The sequence below is a fragment of the Mesocricetus auratus genome, unplaced genomic scaffold (genome assembly GCF_017639785.1).
Source record: "Mesocricetus auratus isolate SY011 unplaced genomic scaffold, BCM_Maur_2.0 Super-Scaffold_100014, whole genome shotgun sequence".
NCBI classification, from domain to species: Eukaryota; Metazoa; Chordata; class Mammalia; order Rodentia; family Cricetidae; genus Mesocricetus; species Mesocricetus auratus.
The window spans coordinates 44244249-44264484 of record NW_024429197.1 but is presented as its reverse complement, the minus strand read 5'-3'; the positions used below and the strand labels follow the sequence as shown (position 1 = coordinate 44264484).

General features: G+C 41.0%; 1 protein-coding gene across 3 annotated transcripts in view; it reads left to right on the top strand.

The window, feature by feature from the left end:
• Positions 1 to 20236, top strand: part of Tek (TEK receptor tyrosine kinase) — a 102647-nt gene that overhangs the window by 28656 nt on the left and 53755 nt on the right. For all 3 annotated transcript variants that reach the window (XM_040757155.1, XM_040757156.1, XM_040757154.1), the window contains exons 2-7: positions 1765 to 2076; positions 11527 to 11637; positions 12045 to 12197; positions 16331 to 16462; positions 16908 to 17048; positions 19880 to 20008. In XM_040757155.1, the coding sequence (XP_040613089.1) occupies positions 1765 to 2076; positions 11527 to 11637; positions 12045 to 12197; positions 16331 to 16462; positions 16908 to 17048; positions 19880 to 20008 (978 nt within the window). The remainder of the gene's footprint in view (positions 1 to 1764; positions 2077 to 11526; positions 11638 to 12044; positions 12198 to 16330; positions 16463 to 16907; positions 17049 to 19879; positions 20009 to 20236) is intronic.

The window sequence follows — 20236 nt, the reverse complement described above, 5'->3', positions numbered from 1 at the left end:
AGACTGGACAAGGGACAGGGAAAGAGGGAGGTCGATGTAGGGCATATGGATGGGTGAAGAAAAAAAGTGAGAGCAAAACAAAACAGGAAGATTTTATTTTGTTCTATACCTTCCAGTCGATCTATCTACCTATCTACACCCTGGCGGCCTCCATGCTCGGGTTTGAACCCAGGGCCTCAGGTATGCCAGATGACCACTTCACTGCTGAGTTATTCCCCCGGCTCTGTTTTCATTTTAAATGTAAGTTTTCTTCAATAAATCTCAAACGTCATTTATTTTTATATTTGGAGAAGGAAGGGGTGAAGTTTGGTATTAGACATTCAGGAAACAGAGTAAAGGGACTGGAATGTGGTCATCTGGTGTTAGATATATGACTGAGTGCTTGTAAGTACTTTATGGTATTTAGCATGTATGAGGTGTAGGTCTTTCCAGCACCATCGGAAAGATGAGGTGAATGAGGCCCAGAGGGAAACAGGAGTCACTTAGTCATTACCTCTCTATTTTCTTTTGGAATTCCATGCAGAACCATAGTAATATCTTTTTCTGAAAATCTCTCCTGCCTTTGACAAGACTAAATGTTTGCCAGACTTAGCAACCCAGTTCATAATCTACCTTGAGATCCGTACAGACTGTATATGCAGTTGGCTGCCCTACTGTGTACTCTGCCTTCTAACCTGCTTAACTGCCCTTTAAGAAAAGAATGTAACTGAACTTACTCTGCCTTGCACTTCCCATGCAATCAGTGTTTCAGTCCAAGTTAATGCATGGATTTAATCCTAAACTATGTACTCTTCCTGTGCTCTTGACCTTGAATAATGTATGTATGTGTATATATCATGGTAATCACTTGCTAAAAGCAGCTACCAGGTTAAAAATAACTTAACAAATATCCTGTAATAGTTGGAAGCAACATGTGGATATAGGATGATTACATCTGTGTGTGGTTTTAGGTGCTGTCCTGGGCTACTAAAGAAACTTGTCCCCTTGTTTTTCTGTTGAAAAGTATCCCTCATTCCTTTCCTGTGTTGTCCAATAAATACTGTGCATAGCCCTTTGTATACAACAGGTAACAGATAGGCAGCCAGGACAGATACAAATCAGAAATGGGCATCAGACAGCTAACACAGTCAGCCCACAGACCACAAGTTACATGCAGATTGAAGACATAAGGAGAGAAATAGGTTTGGTCTTGCTCTTGGTCTAAGCTTCTTCAAGCGGAAGTCTCTTTTCATCCCTTATTGTGACATTGACACATTTGGGTGCCCCCTCTGAAATTTCTTTAATGAGTAGCATAATTGTATGTAGTTAAGCATATGTACCTTTAGTATGCTTAGTGATCAGTATACTGTCATTGATTCATTAATTAAAAGCTAATTATGATAATATTATACTATTTTCATTACTTATCTCAATTGAGCAAACATTTAATGGATGCTTAACTATGTCTCAAGCAATATATTAGGAAGGTATATGTGTGTGTATTCATGCATACATATATATCTATACACACAAATATCGTTTGGGGGAATAATAATCTAGGTGTACTGCAGTTAGAATTTGCTGTGGGGATTGGAGGTAATAGGGCCTAGTAGATGATTCCTTGGTAAAGAGTTTTGATTTTATCCAGTAGAATATGGGCACATTTTAATATCAGAGCATTTAAAAATGACTATTCCTGTGACTAGTTTTAAACGAAGCTTTAGGCAAGAAGAACTTGACCTGTGGAGCTGTGTTCGTGTCTCTCATCATGTTCTCTCCTTCTAGGAATAGCGGAAGGAGCCATGGACCTGATCTTGATCAATTCCCTACCTCTTGTGTCTGATGCCGAAACATCCCTCACCTGCATTGCCTCAGGATGGCACCCCCATGAGCCCATCACCATAGGAAGGGACTTTGAAGCCTTAATGAACCAGCACCAAGACCCACTGGAAGTTACTCAAGATGTGACCAGAGAATGGGCAAAAAAAGTTGTTTGGAAGAGAGAAAAGGCCAGTAAGATTAATGGTGCTTATTTCTGTGAAGGTCGAGTTCGAGGACAGGCCATAAGGATACGAACCATGAAGATGCGTCAACAAGGTAACATACCTCTAAATGATGGACAGGCTGAATCCACTGAGGACACACATATTTTAACAGCTATTGTCTTGAGGTTGCACTAACTACTTGAGTGTAGAGACTGAAGACACTGTGTTCTTCACCATTGCTTATCTCTGCTATTTAGCACATTAGAGATAGAAGGTATAGCCCAGTCTAACACTCTCCCTTGAGCAGGCCAGCCAGGCCAATACTATACATCGTGTCTCTTTCATAATTTGAAATGAAACATGTTATGCATTCAAATTGTTTCATGTTATTATGAATATAAAATTATGTTGCTTATATATAATATGAAAATATACCTGCCAAAATGTTTGCCCATTTTAACATTGCTAATGTATTTTTTATTTGATATTTTCTTTGGTCTGTTGATACCTGTTCCTAAGGTGTGGTTTTCAAGACACACATCAGGAGGCACACAGTGCTTGAAACTCCAGCTCTAGAAAACTGACACACTCTTCTGGCCTTTGAGGACACCTGCTTGCATGTGTACATCCCCACATTCAGACATACATACATGCAAACATGCATGCATGCATACATACATACATACACACACACACATTTAAAATAAAATAAATCTCACAGCCAGAGAGTTAGCTCAGAGGTCAAGAGCACTTGTTGCTCTCCCAGAGGACCAGAGTTCAATTCCTGACATCCACATACTGGCTCACAGCCATTCAGAACTCTAGTTCCAGGGGATCTAATGTACTTTTATGACTTCCAAGGGCACCAGGCACCAGACACACAGACATATGTGCAAGCGCTCATACACAAATAATATAAAAAATCCTCAGAAATTAATAAATTAATTAAAATAGACAAATTCAATGGGAAATATCCACCTGTAACCAAATTAAATGGTTTTTTGTATCAATGGTGTCTTTATTTTTTAAATAGTGATAGTATGGAACATAGCCACAAATAGACACACAGCTGTAAACATTTGTAGATGGAAAATATGTAGTGTTTGTTGGCTATGGCTACTTTGGACTGACCTTGGCTGGAGGAGCTTAGCTCAGTTCATTACGTCTGTTGTCTGTAACAGGCTAACCTAGGTATGTTCTCATGGAGATGGAGGAGGAACAGAGGAAGATGCGAACAGATGCAAACTTGAGACTTCTTGAACTCTAAGCCAGGACATGTGTGTTATTACTTATGCCACATTTTATTGCCCCAGAGAAGTCAAACAGCTGTGTGTAGAGTCAGAGCGAGGACTGCTACAAACTTATATGGCAAAGAGCATGATTTTAAAGAAAGGGGAACTGTGACCCTCTTTGTAAGCTGCCGTTTGGGAAGGAGAACATGCTTTATTTTTAGGCTCCATTTAGAAAATACTAGAATATGGAAGGAGAATTTTAAGAGCCTCTTCTAAACAAAACAAAACGCAAAACAGCAGCAACAACAACGAAAACAGATTCTGCCCATGTATCTTGCTCCATATGGTGTGTATCATGGAACCATTCTTCCAAAACTGAAGTCTTGGTGCAATGGCATTTGGAATAGATGATGCATAAACAGTACTCTGAGGCCCCTGGACCTGGACCGGCAGGTAGATAGGTATCTGATGGATTTGATTTATCTGGTGGATTTGATGCTGTGTTCTGTGAAGGAGGCACAGATTTCATGCTGTGATGACCTTGTCTTGATCTCGAAGGAGTGATCTGGACCCTCACCCATCAACCAACTTCTTCAAATGGCTGACGCCACACATAAAGACACTCCTTTTAAGTTTTTGTTGCCTATGTATAGGGATCAAGAGTGGCCATTTCATAAAACAGTGACTTTGTGAGCACTTCAAAGGGTTTAATTTCTTATTCTTTTGAAGATTTTCATTTTTATGTGCATGGGTGTTTTGCCCACATGTATGTCTGTGCACCATGTGTGTTCCTGATGCCTGCAGAAGCCAGAAGACAGTGTTAGAGTCACTGGCACTAGAGTTAGAGACAGTTGGGAGCCACCATGTAGGTGCAGGGAATTGAACTCAGGTCCTATGCCAAAACAAGTGTTCTTAACCGCTGATCCATGTTTCCATACTCCCCAGGGATCTAATTTTCAATGATAAAGCTGATGTACATTGAATTGAGTAGTATACTTCGATGTAAAAGTCTGCAGAGCTTTTGTTTTTATTTTACTACCTTTCTTTTAGCTCTGACTCTGTGTGTGTGTGTGTGTGTGTGTGTGTGAGAGAGAGAGAGAGAGAGAGAGAGAGAGAGAGAGAGAGAGAGAGAGAGAGAGAGAGAGAGAGAGAGAGAGCACAGCATGGGTGTTAAGGTCAGAGGACAACTTTGTGAAGCTGCTGTTCTCTCTCCACATTTTTTGGCCGTCAGGGCTCAAACTCGGGTGGCCTGTGCCTTTACCTGCTGTGACGCTTTGTGGCTCTGGCAGGGCTTTTTACATCCTCAAAGGTATTTATAAACCACTTGTGGTTCTTTCTAAATGGAATCATTGGCTCAGAATTTTGCTGAGCAAGCCATGAGATTCTGTGTTTGTATCAAAGGGCCCAGAGACAAGTTGCCTACTCTACCACTGACTGTACCTTGGGTAGTGCGAGTGTAGAGTCAGTCCCTCTGTGACATCCACATAAAATCATTTCTTTGAATTTGAAGTAAGTAAAATATTTGGAGGTGGCAAGCTGAATTTAAGGTCAAAAGTGATAAAAATCTCTATTCCTCACAAACAAAGGATTTTCTTAGCAAAACCATACTGTTCACCTTTAAATGACATCGGGGCAAGTGGGAAAAGCACACCACAGACATTCCCAGGAACGCAGCTCTCCACCGAGGGAACAGAGGTTGAACAAAGGGATATGAGGTGTGCCAAAGCTATCATGGCTGATGGTCAGCTCTATTATTTTTCACATGTCATTTGGGTTTGATTTGTGTAAAGTGTTGTGTCGTTTTGCTGAGTTTCCACATTCCTAAAGAAGATGATCTGAGATTTGTGCCCCATTCGTTTAGAGTATGAGGTGTCAACGTCCCCTATTGGGGGCTGTCTTGAGGTCACCCTTGATGAAATGTAAATATTTGGAGTTAAAAACCATCACTAATGAGCTGCCCAGACGAAGAGCCTCGGTCATAGAAGTAAAGGATATTTTAAATTTAGTTAAATGAGACAAGACAGGTTTGGATAGTGAACAACAGTAAGATGGGGTAACTTTTACACCTATACCCCCAAAATTTGAATTCTTTCTCTACCATTCACCAGATGGATAGCTTGAAATAAGCTAGTTGACTTCTGTTGGTGTTATTGGTCATTATCTGTGAAATGGGTATAACAGCACCCACCCTACACAGTTATGTTAGATTTTGAAGAAGAATATACATATACATACATACGTACACACACACACACACACATATATATATACATATATATATATATGTATGTATTTCTGAGCAAGCACTGGCTTTAGAAGTACAAGGTCTCTCCTTAAAGCCCCAGGCAGGAACAAGATCAAAGAACGGAGGCCTGAGAGTAAAGGCAGCCGTGTGATCTGAGCATAGGAGCCCTGGCTCAGAACAAGTTACTCTTAACTGAAACCATAGATTTTCCCTATTTGAAAATTAGGGAAGATAAATATTATTTTCAAATTTTTCTGAAAAATCAAGTGAGGCACTTAGAGGTCAGTAACCCTATCTGGTTCACAGTAAAGGGCCAATAGCTATTATAGTATACTAGAATAGTAATTTAGTGCTTTTTTTTTCTTTTTGGTGTTCTGTTTGAGTCAATGTCCTTCTCTGTGGCCTTGGCTGCTACAAACTCTTGGCAATCTTCCTGCTTCTGCCTCCCAAATGCTGAGATTAGAAGCAAGAACCACCACACCTAGTTCTAGTGGGGTTAGTTTTCCTGCTCAGAATTTTAGGGTGTATACTAGTTGTGGAGGCACACACAAAGTAGACAAAGAGGTGACACATTTTCCCCTGTACTTGGACAGTAAGAACATCTGAGACTGGTGACTTGGTCTGCCTTTCCTGTTTGTCATCCAGCGGGGGAAATACAGAGAGTGATATGGACTATGATATTAGGAAGATTTTCAAAGCTGTGTCTTTGTGCTATGGCTACTATTAGCTCCATAGTAAAACATCTGGGGAGGGCCAGGGTGATGGCTTTTTGGCAAAAGTGCTGATTTCCTGTAACTACAGGACTTGAATTGGATTGCCAGAACTCTTGTGGGGGAAAATAAGTAGTACTTGCCATCCCAGAGCTGGAGAGGCAGAACCCATCAGAACCCTGAGGATGGCTAGTCAGTTAGCCTAGCCTAATGGTTAGGCTCCAGGTGAACCAAAGACCCCATCTCACTAAAAATAACAGATTACACTCCTGAGGAACAGTTCCAGAAGTTGTCTTCTGGCTTCCACATTAGCCCACACATGTGCACGCATACCAGAACACACAAGCACACATGTGCACCTACACACACACACACACACACACACACACACACACACACACACGACCATTGGAACTCACATGCCCATCCAGGAACACAGCATGACAAGGACACAAACAGCAATATATTCCTCCTTGCTGCTGACTCATACAACTGGGGAGGAAGTAGAAAATCTATTTGAGATGTGCCAAATACAGCTTAAATTGGCTTGCACACCCCAACAATTCAACTTTTTTTTAAATCAATGGAATCTAAAACAGCCAACAACAGATTGCTCAGCCCTCAATGAAACTTTCATTTTGGGATAGTGAATTACAGATAAAGTTTGTAAGGGTTTTAGAGGCAAAGGTCTGTTTTAGAATGAGCCAGGAGAAGAAATGAACGTTTTTCTTTCTCTAGTTTCCCTTGAGAACTAACTTTACAATAGAACACTGCCCAATCATGGTGATAAAGCTGATAGACAGGAGTCATCTGTATCTAGATAACATGAACACATTAAGAGTATCAAAAAGCAAAAACAGGAAAAACATTGAAATCAAATGCATCAAATTCATTCCTCTTTTTGAGACAGGATCTTATGTAGCCCAGGCTGGCCTCCGGCTTAGTATGTATACAGCGAAGTATGTACCTTTGGACTTCTGCTCTACTTCCCAAGTATTGAGATTGCAAGTGTATACTACCATGCGTGGTTTATGCAAAGCTGGGGGTTGAACCCAGAACTTTGTGCATGTTATGCAAACCCTCTACTGATGGCCTCCCAGTCTCAGGTCACATTCATGTGTTTTCCTACAATTATTTAGGGTATATCATATATTGCAGACTATTTCCAGAAGACTTCCCTGCTTGACATCCCTCTGGCAACATTACAAATGTTTCCATCTAAATCAGTCTTTTCCAAATGCATAATGAGGACGACTAAGACCCCATTAATACATGGAGCTCATCATTCTTGTATTCAGTTGTCTTCCCTAGCTAGTCAGTGCTGGACTTAGAAGAGTAAACACCAGCCTGATTGCAAGGCCTGGAAGCAGGTATCTGCCAGCGCTGTCTTTCAAGATAAATGTAGTTCTGCTCTTCTGGAGCCTCATGGGAACAGTGGGGGACATATACTGTGAGCAAGGCTGTGACAAGGAAAGAGTTACCATGAGGCCATCTAACCTGAGTTCTAGGGGTGAGTGAGGCCCCTGTAGCATCTAAATCCAGAACTGACGGATAGATAGGAACAGATAAGGTGTAAAGAAAAGTTGAGAGAAGGAATAAAATCTGTCTTAGACCAGAGAGATCAGAGTAGGGATGCCAACGAGGGAATAGTGAGCTGCAGGGGATGAGTGTGGTCCTGGGTCTGTATTTCAATGCTCACACGGACATTGACAACGTAGCTCAGCACTTTTCGTCCAGGAGAAACACCCTTGCTTCCAACTTCCACTCTCATCTGCCTTTTCCTGTTGCCCTAAAGTGAACAAATTAAGTGTGTTCATAGCTTTCCCATCCAAGTGATATGATGCATGCCACCTACCAGTATAGAGTTTGGCAACCTCATTTATAAAAGAAGTAGTTGGCCTTCCAAATCTTATATACTTAATATGCAACCTGTGAACTCGCTAATCAAATCAAAACAAACAAACAAACAAAATAAATCCTGGCTTCCTGGAATCCTTGTGATCTTGAACCAGGTTACTTAAACTCTCTGTACCTCAGTCTCCTCATTTATAAAATGAGGATAATGGCAGTGCTTATGTCATGGGGATATTATGAAAAGTTAATTCTTGTCACGTGTTCAGAACAGTGCTTGGTTCATAGCATTATTAAATTGTGCTTATTGTTAGGATCCAGGCAATTATATGGCTTTGATAAATGCACACCAAATACATATCAAGCTCATGTACCATAGGAAGCCTGAAGTCGAGCATGCAACTTGACACCTTTGCTAGTACTTGGCAAAGATTGACCAGCTTAGAGACATTCATGGAGTCAGACAGCCACGGCCCTTTGGTGTGAGGTGCCCCTAAGAAAACAGGGAGTTAAGAGTCCAAGTCTGAAATAATAAAAAGCCACAGAGTAGGGGGAAAAAACTACATTGGAGTCGAGCCTACCGTGGAATCCGAGTTCCTTTCCGAATACAATGCCCAGGGAGAAGTCCCACGCTCAACTAAACAATCTCCACACAAAGGGGAGAAAATATAAACAAACTGCAGAGAAAGCCACATAGATGAAATGACCAGAAACGTTCTCACAACAGCCTCTCACAGTCAGGAAGAACTTTGTGTGTTAGGGTAGCCAAATTGTCAACACGGGAAGGAATGCTCTAAAGCCTCCCCTATGTACCTATGTCCCCTGTCCCTGCCTGCCTTCTCTGCACGGTGATCCATTTTGGTTCCTGCCACTCACACCCATGTTACAAATTCATCACAGCAGTGATGTCATCTACTGATATTTGGCAAGGACAGCATGAGCTCCCTCAGACTTAGCTTCTGCTGTTTAATATTCATAACAACCTTCATGGTAGATTTAATTTCTGAATTATAGGTGAGGAAGTTTCAAAGGTGAAATTACTTGATGAGTGCCAGAGGATGAATTCAGACCCAAGGCCCTCTGTTCCCGATGCCCATACTGCTTTCTCCTCTATACCTTGCTTCTTCCATGTTGTGTTCCAGGCATCAAGTGCAACGGAGGTATTCACTTTCCTGATCATACAGGAGAGACCTGGCAGGGAGCTTTTTTCTTCAGTTAGCAGCCACTACACATACCCCAAACAAGCAGACCACCAAAGACTTCTCAGTGTGGTTCAGAGGCATCACCTGCCTTTACAAGTTATCTGTCTAAGCTAGAGATACACAGAACACTTGAGAGGTTCTCTCAAACCAGCCCTCATGTAAAAGACACAGGCAAAACAAACAAACAAAAAAAGAGATACTAACCATACATCTCAAGGTCCTTAGCAGAGTCTCTCTGATTTCAAGCCTTAGTACTAGACTGAAATTCTATAGGAATTTTGTGATTTTTGCCACCAAGAGCAGGGTATTTTGTTGCTGGTTTCTGATTTGGGTGTATTTTGACCTGAATACTCTCTCATTTATGGAGGTGTTCTTTTTAACATTTATATAATTGGGGTAGGGTTCCGCAAGTTTCTGAAAACCTTTTATAGTAATCTTCAAGCCATCTGTATTTTTACTTGGCAGTTTTTGGTGCCTAGAGACTTGTCAGTTTTTTTTACTGTTAGTTGTAGCACAAATAATAAAAAACTCAGAGACAGATAGATATTGGAGTTAAAGACAAAGATCAGACAAGCAAAGCGGCCAGCCTTTAGAGAGTTCCCTTCTCTACCAATGCTCGGACCAAAGGGGTGATCCTCAGATTGCACCCTCAGACTGTTCTTCTCTCCACCAAGCCTCAGATTCCACTGAGCTCCTATCTCCTCCCCTGCCTTATCTTTCTCTCTAGTGCTGGGATTACTTTTGCGTGAACTCTGTTTCTCTTTTGGACAGATTCACTCTCATGTAGCCCAGGGTGGCTTTGAACTAACAGAGATCCATCTGCCTCTGTCTCCCGAGTGCTGGGATTAAAGGTGTATGCCATCACTGCCTGGCCTCTATGGCTAGCTTTGTACTCTGATCTTCAGGCAAGCTTTATTTGTTAGATCATAAACAAAATATCACCACAGTTAGTGTTTTGTTTCATGGGTTTTGAAGGACCGTGAACGAGATTTCCTAATATGATTTTACTAGATGGTTCCATATCACTACAAAAAAACTGTCTAGATTCCTAAATATTCTCAGCAGTAAAAATATTTTTCCAATGTAAGTATTGAAAAATTAGTTTCTTTTAGTTATCTTAGTACTTATTTTTCTATTGCTTTATTTTCAAAGATGAGGTGTCCATTCAGCTTCACATGTAATCTATTAAAAGAATGCAACGTTATATGTATGTATTTTAACACATCCTGAGATCCCTTATCTTTTTACATGTATTTAGTATGTCTTCTGTCACTTTATTCTGGTTTTTGTGTGCCATGGTTTCCTTTTCTTGACCTGTTCTCTGCTTAGTCCTCTGTTAACTTCCGTCATCTCTTGCCCTTTAAGGAGGCTGTATGTGTTGCTTGTCTCTCTTGGTGTCAGTCCTATTTTACACATGGATTTAAGACAAACTATGTAGAGATAATCCTCCATCTTATTCCATGGAATGTTGGTCTCTGCAGACCATGGCATATGTGTTGAAGGAATTCAGACAGTTGCTTCTGGAAGAATGTGAGACACTTTCACATCTTCTCAGCAAGCCAAGCAACAGAGGCAATGTTGTGTTCCAAGACTGGCACCGAAGCAGGAGTAACTGATGGCAGTATAAGTCAAATACAGAATCCTTCCTTAGTGGTGGTCAGTCCCACAACAGAGTCAGCTCATACATGTCAACTGAAGGGTAGAGGGTGAGACAGTAATGTCTATCCTTGTCTTTCCTCTTCAATATTTCAGCCTTAATATCATAAACAAGTGCAGCATTATAGTCATTCCAGTTTGTCTGGAGTGCTCTAGAGCAGTAATTACCACAACATCAAAAGAACAAAGGAAAAGTGGTTAGGCGAATGTTACTGTCTTTTCTACAGGGAGGAAACTCATATCCCATTAAAACCCTTTTTGTACTTTGAGTGAACATCATAGGGATTGGGGAAAGGCAGCAGATTAACAGCTAATATAGTTAATATTTATAGTTAGTAAATCAGAAAACAATGTAATAGCAAATATCAATCATCATGAAGTCCCCTCTTCCTCAGTCATTTGCATGATAAACTTGTCATATGTATATTGTGTATATACCTTTATATTTTTATAAAGGAAACGACCATTCCTTTTGTTAGATTCTTTAACAGGCTCATACAGTCTGTTATCCACTATTGTTCTTTGTATCAGACAGGTCAGGTAATGCTTGCATGTGCTGGGTCCCATCCTCTGGACTTTGGTTCTTATTCATTACAGAGGAAGATGTGAACTCACTTTTGTATGTTTGTATTTATTTATTTATTCATTGTCTTTCTCTTTTCAAAGCTTCCTTCCTACCTGCTACTTTAACTATGACTGTGGACAGGGGAGATAATGTGAACATATCTTTCAGAAAGGTGTTAATTAAAGAGGAAGATGCAGTGATTTATAAAAATGGTAAGTCTGTTGCATCCCCTCCCATTACTGTGGTGTGAGACACTGGATAACACCTAACACATTGGATATTGTCATGTTGCAATTTCAATAGCAGTTGTCCTAAAAGCTGCTATGATTCAAACTAGCCAGCTTTTGTCTATAACAGAAGCCCTCTTAGACAATGTGATTGGTTATTTAATTGAGCAAATGGAAGTAGGAATTCAGATATCCATGTAGATACATGTATACACACATAAGTTGTGGGTGCATTCAGTAAGAGGTGACTGTGACATAATAAGTAGAGTCTCAGATTCACCCAGGTAAGATGTGAGGTTGTCTGACTGTGAGGTTATTGGCTTGTAAGGACAAACATATAAGAGTGTTTGAGCACAACCTTCTTTTTTCCTTCACTTTTTTTCCCTTGCCAGGTTCCTTCATCCATTCAGTGCCCCGGCATGAGGTCCCTGAAATTTTAGAAGTGCACCTGCCACATGCTCAGCCCCAGGATGCTGGTGTGTACTCCGCCAGGTACATAGGAGGAAACCTGTTCACCTCGGCCTTCACCAGGCTGATAGTACGGAGTAAGTGATGGAGAGGCCACCATTCTATACTGGTGTAGTTGTTAGGATTTGCAGCTGTAAGTTATGGAAACTGGTATTGGTACATAAGCAAAATGGAGTGATGGTGTAGCAGGATAAAAAGGACTCTGGGGAATTTGACACAGAGGCTAACAAGCAAGTTTCAGAAAAGATAGACTCTAGGGAAGATGGTAGGGTTCAGAGACAGTGGGGTTGGGCTAAGCTTTTCATCTGTGAGTTCGCTGTTACCACAGCTCAGGTCCACAATGCTTTACCTCTGGGTCTTACATTCTCAGTAGAAAGAATTAGCTTGGCTAAATACATAGATGTTTACCAGCCTAAAACACAGAGCCGCAGGCAAGGGTAGAGCCATAAAACACAAGTCTGAGTAGTATTGCAGGACCATCCCCATTAGAAAGGGGAGTTGCAGTGATGAGGATGGTCTCACTGGGTACTAGGATGTGATTGTTACAGACAGATGATCTGGATCATCTGGGCTTCTAGGTAACATTGTTTCCTTCAAGTCCCATGTCTGTTAGATCATTTAACTCTCTAATGTGATCTTTATTTTCAGATCTGAAAACTGCAAGAGTTAGAACTAGGGAAAACTTCCCTCCACTGTAATTTAATCATCAAGTATAATCATCAAGATGGAAGGAGCCAGCACCAGTAATTTTTATGGAGAAATTGATTTATAGAAAGCAAGAGACTAGCTTTGAATTCCCTTCAGCCATGCCAAGTGATTTGTGCTATTAATCACGCATGTCTTTGGCCTAAGTCTCTGTCATTCCTCTGACAATGGAGTTCTCTAATTCACGAGGATAATTTATTTTGCTTTGCATTGTGTTCATTCATTCATTAATTCAAGTGTATTGATAACTGTATTGAAAAACATTGCATCGGTGTTAAAGACAGTATAACACAATAAACCTCTATCCCTTGGGTAATTTCCAGTCAGAGCTGGTATGCGTATTATTAGATAAGTTGGCATTACAATGTAATGGAAGAAGTATAAAATGTGTGGTTCACCTAGTTTATGCCCCATGCCAAGACACCTCAAGAAATATAAAATGAAATAAGTGTCTTATAATCAGAATTTTTTAAACTTGACTCAAGAGAAATTTGCCCATGTTCCCAGAACTGGCTTCTTGTGTATGCTCATGTAAAACCAGTCTTCAAAGGTAAAAGACAGGATGTTAGTAAATCTGTAGGATTCAGCTTTTGATGTCTAGCTTTCCATTTACTTCTTCTCAACTCTCTGCCAATTCCCCTTTACTCTGCTACACAGGAGAGCCTAGGTGGTAAAGGGTCAGTTTACATCTCTTTAAAGGCAGTTCTTGTCTGATATAATGCTATATACTCAAGGACTCAGAGTCTGGGGAAAATGGCTGTGTTGTCTTGGCTCCGGCTTTTAGACTGGTGCATGTCTGAATGAGAATGGTAAAACCGGAAGTGCTCTCCTACTTTTCACTCTCACTTGAACATATGATTTCTGGCACTAGCGCGTGGGTACCATCAACACCAAGAAAGTCTCCAGAAGGTATCACCTGGGAATCTTACAGTTTACCTCTGTTCTGATTCTGCCTGTAGACAGTGTCAGATCCCACAGGTGAGGGCTCCTGACAGATCATTGCCCTTATTTGCCTTGCAAGTTGAAAACCACTGACTGAATAGCTATAAATTAAGATTCCTCAAGCTCCTCCTCTTTGTTTTGGTGAATTGGTAGGCCATCTTCCAGAACTCAAGGAAATAATTCAAGTTTTTTTTAAGAGAATACTATAAAGGATTCAGATTAAAGGCCACAGGGCAGAGATAGTGCAGGTCATGGTGAATGGATGGGGGAGATGGCACTTCCATGCACTCTCCAGGAACCTTCTAGTCCAGAAGATCTCTCAATTTTGTTCAAATCCCTAGCCCTTCCTGGAGATTACAGGTGGGACTAGTCCTAATTCTCCATTCATGCCTTGGTGTTTCTGGTGACCCTAATCATAATGTTATTCAAGTACCCCATTCACCACCATAATTAGCACACAAAAGTCATTTTATTAGCATACAGAAGGTGTTCACCTCTTTGAACGTTTTAGAAACAGAATTCTAAGAACCAAGCACAAGAACCAAAGTTTTATTTCTTAATATATTACATTGTCTTCTGGAAAAATGTTCTACATCTTTGCTTTTTTTCTTTTTTGGTAAGACAAGATCTCATGGGAGTCTCCTACTTCAGACTCCCAAGTGCTAGGCTTTCAGACCTGGCCACCATGTCTAGTTTACAGATTTTTGTAAATGTTAAAACATGAATAGAGATTAGAATTTGGAGCTTATCTGGCTTTTTCTCATAAAGCAAAACATCCCATTTTCAACTCCTTACTGTTTTCTGGTTGGAGCCTATCATGATGCCTCTGTGTTAGCATATTTAATGAAACTACTTGAGAAGTACTGCTAGTGTCTGGAATCACTCAAAGTTAGTTCCAGCAGGGCTATAATCACTCTATCACCCTATTTAACGATAATTCCCCAGTGTGGCTAATTTGGTGTTTAGCGAGGGAAGCTGGAAGCATGTTTTCATTTCCCATAGCCATGAGGCATCTCCTCTGTTGTGAGCTAAAGAATTCAAACAGACGGGGCTTTAACATTCTGTCTTAGAAACCCGGCTGATGATATTTATAGATGTCAGTATAAATTTTCTCCTTGACAAAAGATTTCTTACACCATAAGGTTTTTCCCCTTTGTCATGAATATGTTTCTTAACAATAGAATCACAAAGCTTAAAATAAAAAGCAAGTCACACAAGTGAATATTATTTGATAAGCAACAAACTCTTAACTTCTCCATCCTAAGAGATCACCCCTGTTACCCTCTAGAGTTAGTGTCTCCTCCCTCCTGGGGCTGGGGACGCGGCTGGGCTACATCTGCAGGCAGACACTGTGCAGGAGAAGCGTTTCCTGCGAGAGGAGGCTGCTCCACTTACATCATCAGACATTATGTTTAGGGTGTGTAAGTGCCTGGTAGCCTGGCTCCCACTATTTGTGCAAAGTCCTTTCTCCTATTGTACGTCAAGGGACATAACTGTTAGCTTTCAGATATCTTGTAATTTTATCTATTAAGTGGGAGGCTGTGAGAAATGGTGTGTGTTGATAGTCTTTCTGATTATTTTAAAGAAAAATACTGATAACCAGGAGTTCTTGCCAAAGAGGGTTGGAGGGTTACGTCAGCTGCAGGCACGTATCCAGGAACCGTGAGAAGAGTGCTTGGGGACAATGACACGAGTTCCCCTACAGATGAAAAGTGAAACTGGATTTCCAACCACAAAGGGCCATACCTGCACTCCTGAGCTTTCTGTACATTTGAAGTTATTCTTGAGTTTAATTGACAATCGAAAATCACCGAGGATTAGAAGTAGCCCGGAAAGATGAATCTAGGAAGTGTTTTGCCACCTTGAGCTGAGTTTTGCCTGGCGTGGTATTTTGCTTCACTTGTTTCTTATATACGTTCCAGCTGAAGTAGTGTATGCAACCAGCCATTTCTTCTCTTTGGACTTAACCCTCCTTCACCTACTCCATGTAGAGGCGAAGTGCAGGCTTGCCGCATGTAACTTCCTGGCACAAGGGTTTCCTATTCCTGTCCGGTGGGTCTGAGGTTGAGATTTCTGTCAGGTTCTTCAGAGTTTGGGATGCCATTGATCTGTAGTGAAAATGCTTCAGTCTTGGCTCACACCATGAACATGCAGAAGTCTCTTCCCTCGCAGTGCCTCTGCCTGGAACACATTCTCTAGCCTTATCTTCCTTGTCGCTTCCATGGTCCTGTACATCCAGTTCACAGCCCACTCTCATGGAATGCTTTCCTTTATGCCCCTTTATGTTGGCAAGACAGGATTTGTGATCTAGTGGGTAAGGAACTAGTTAGTATCATTGTCCCCAAGCACTAGTCTTACAGTGTTGGTCACATGCCTGCAGCGATGCAACCTCCTTGTCTCTGTTTCTCTCATTATTTACTGTTTAATTCTCTCTCCCCATATTACACTCTTAGCTTTCTCTTCATTCCTCATTGCCCACTAAAATGACCGTCATGTATTAGTTGTTCAATAACTGTTGAGTAAATATGCTTTATATCCCCCTCCATGTTTTTCTCCACAAAAGGATGTGAAGCTCAGAAGTGGGGGCCCGACTGTAACCGTCTCTGTACTACATGCATGAACAATGGTGTCTGCCATGAAGATACCGGGGAGTGCATTTGCCCTCCTGGGTTTATGGGGAAGACGTGTGAGAAGGGTAAGTGAATATACTTGATGACTAAACCATAGCCTGAAAGAGTCATCATTGCTGAATGGAGTCTTAAATCTGGACATAGATGAGAAGGAGGCTAAATGGCTTTTCTTAGGTCTATGGCACCTTCCTTCTTTGTGTGGATTAGATACTTTTTCTAAAGGATATTTATTGCAGACCACTGAAAAGTTGTAACAAAGCACCAATCTGTGATGCTACAGTCAAGGTGTAGGTTCGTAGCCTATGAAGCTGAGTGGTGGCCCTGAGCCCCTCTTTGTAAGACAGTTTTTTTTGTTTTGTTTTGTTTTTTTGTGAGGTGGATCATGATGGCAGGCTTGTCCCTGCCTCTGCCCACACTCAGATTAGAATTTCCCTTAAAAGTAGAGTCTAGCGTTTCAAGGGGCTACAATTTGATTTCCAAGTCAGTCTTTTGTGTCTTTTCCTCCCACAGCTTGTGAGCCACACACATTTGGCAGGACTTGTAAAGAAACATGTAGTGGGCCAGAGGGATGCAAGTCTTACGTGTTCTGTCTCCCAGACCCCTATGGGTGTTCCTGTGCCACGGGCTGGAGGGGACTGCAGTGCAATGAAGGTATGCACCACTTACACTGGGGACAGAGGAATCTGCAGCTGGTGTATGGAAGACATGCAGTTAGCTGACATCGCTGAGTAGGATGCATCAGATTGCTTGGTCACTTATTGCTGGATACAGGGCTTCAAATCACAGGCGTTTTCAAGAAAAAGACATTATACTGGACATCAAGACTCTGGGCCCAGGAGAAGGTGTTTCTCCTGCATGTCACCTAAGGATCTTGTTAACTTGCATGGTTCTGGACTGGGGCCTGAGGGTTGGCATTTATATCAGATCTCTAGGCAATTATGTTGCTGCTGGGTTTTAAGCCATGCTTTGAATAGAAAAATTAAGGAAGATTTTTATTTTAGTTTAATTGTTTAGTTTATTTGCCTTGTACCAAAAATATCAGGCTTTAGGACAGACAGATCCAGATGAGATTTAAAACATTTTTGTAACATGAAGAATAAAACCCAGAGACAGATATTGGGGTTCAAGCTGAAGATCAGAGAAGCAAAGCAGCCAAATCACCAAGGCTAGGGAGATCCTGACCTCAAGTGGCTGGAGACTAATTGCCTTAAGACTGAATGCTGAATGTGCTGCTCCTATCTTATATACCTCTCTAGTTCTGGGATTAAAGGTGTGAGCTCTGTTTCTCTTTTAGATTGATTCACTCTCATTTAGCCCTGAGCTCACAGAGATCCATCTGCCTCTGTCTCCTCAGTCTTGGGATTAAAGGTGTGTGCTACCACTGCCCGACTTCCGTGGCTGTGGCTAGCTTTGCATTCTGATCTTCAGTGGCTTTATTAGATCATAAACAGTATATCACCAACCACTGCCAAATTCATTAACTAATCCATTATCTCAGACTTCTCTTTGTGTGTATGAGAACCCTTGATCTGTGCTCACCAAAGTTGAACTACACAATACTGTATATCTGTCTGCACTCGCAACACTACACCTCTAAGAAGGTCCTTAAACAGCACAACTGAAACTTTGTACCCTTGACTAACATCTTCCCATGCCTCCCACTAATCCTTGGAAACCACTGTCCCATGCTTCTGTTTTTTTTCTAGATTCCATCCACAAGAAAGTGCATAAAATATCTGTTCTTCTCTGGTGGTTTATTCAGCTTAGGTAATGTGCTCTAGATGCATCCATGTCATCAAAAATAGTCACAGATTTTCATTCCTTTATGATTCTTTCTCTCTCTCTCATAGGTACACACACACACACACACACACACACACACACACACACACACACACATGTGTTTTATTGTCCAGGTGTAGAATTTCTGTATCATATGGTAATTGTTTCCATCCCTTTCTTCCTTTTCTTCAGGTTGAACATTTGTGGGTATAGCTTTAATTTGATGTTTTCTTCTTTCATCTCCACTCTGTTTCTGTGTTCATATAGTGTGTCTTGTAGTTTAGATACGGAAGTTGTCTTAGTTTCTTTTCTATTGCTGTTAAAAAAATACCCTAAGAAAAACAATGTAAGAAATAGAGTTTGTTCTGGCTTATAATTCAAGAGAGCATTCCATGTGGTTGGGACATCAAGGTAGCAGGAACTTGCATCAGTGGGTCACACAGCATCTACAGTCAGAAAGTCATGATGCCTTGGTCCAGCTCACCTACTCCTTTTTATGTAGCCTAGGATCTCAGCTCCTAGGATGGGGCCACGGGCAACTGGCAAGTCTTCATCCCTCAATTGTCCTTATCAACAATTCCCTCACAGGCATGCCCAGAAGGCTCATCCCCCAGGTGTTGTAGATCTCAAGTTGACACTTGAAATTATTAATCACTGAAGTTTTCCCATTGTAGATTTTTTGGGGGGGAATATTTTTATATTTCTCTGCTGAGATTTCTCATTGTTGTGCATATGCTTTTTTTGACCTCACTGAACATAATTATTTATATTTGATTTAAAAATTTTGTCTTCTATTTCTAATATTAGGTCCTTGCAATTAGCTGCTACTGAGTTTTTCTTTTCTTTTTAAATTGAACACAGTTCTCTATTGCTTCTTATGTTGAGTAATTTGAATATTTGTTTATTTATTTTTACTTAAGTTAGAAACAAGCTTGTTTTACATGTCAATCCCAGCTCCCTCTCCCTCTCCTCCCTGCATAATTTGAAATTTTACCATGAGCACCTAATGCTGCATTGTGGAGATTCTGGAGTATGGCATGTCCCTTAAGGGAATAGTCATTTGTTTTGTTTTATTTTAGTAGGCGATTAACCTGGTAGGACTCAAGCTACAGGCTGTGACTCTTAGTCATCAGGTCAAACTCTGTTTAGTTCTTTCATGTTTATCTGGACTTCTCTCCATATGCTGAGCATGTGTAGTTCAAGGATTACTCAAAGAGCTGAGTTTTTTTTCAACTCACTGTTTCTGATTTCCCTTCTCTCTTCAGCTACTGATTTCTCTCTCCTCCAATTTGTCAAGCCAATGAGACAACAGGTGTGTGTATGTGTGTGTGTGTGTGTGTGTGTGATCCTCTCAAATGGTGTCAGTTGTACCCAACAGTTAAGCAAAAAGCTGAAAAACGAAAAGCCCACCATTCTTATCTTCCTTTACAAGTCCCTTGGTTTCCTCTGCCCACACACCTTCTTCATTGATTTCAAGTAATCATTTTCTAAATATTGTGTTTGGAAGCGTGTCCTTGTAGGAAATTTTCTAGAAGTAAAACTACTAAGCTTTTAAATCTCAGTAAATCTCAGAAGTGACTACTACCGTATACAAGTCAGCAAAATTGATAGTGTGGAAGGAAACAAAACTAGCCATTTAGAGCTGTAGTTTCTCTCCCTTCCTCTATATTAACACTGGTTTATGACATCTTTGTTTCCAGCATGCCCACCTGGCTACTATGGACCAGACTGTAAGCTCAGGTGCCGTTGTACCAACGCAGAGAGGTGTGATCGGTTCCAAGGATGCCTCTGCTCTCAAGGATGGCAAGGGCTGCAGTGTGAGAAAGAAGGTAAAGCAAGGTAACACTGTGGTCAGGGTTATATTCAGCTTGTCTGAGGAGAGCCCAATGGGTGTAATCCTTGCCCTGGCATCCTAACATCCTCTGCCTATTTCTACACACACACACACACACACACACACACACACACACACACACACACACACCACAATAGGAAACACCATTCTAATTCTTTCTAAGGATTTGTATTAGTTTCTTCTCTATTGCTGTGAAAAGGCA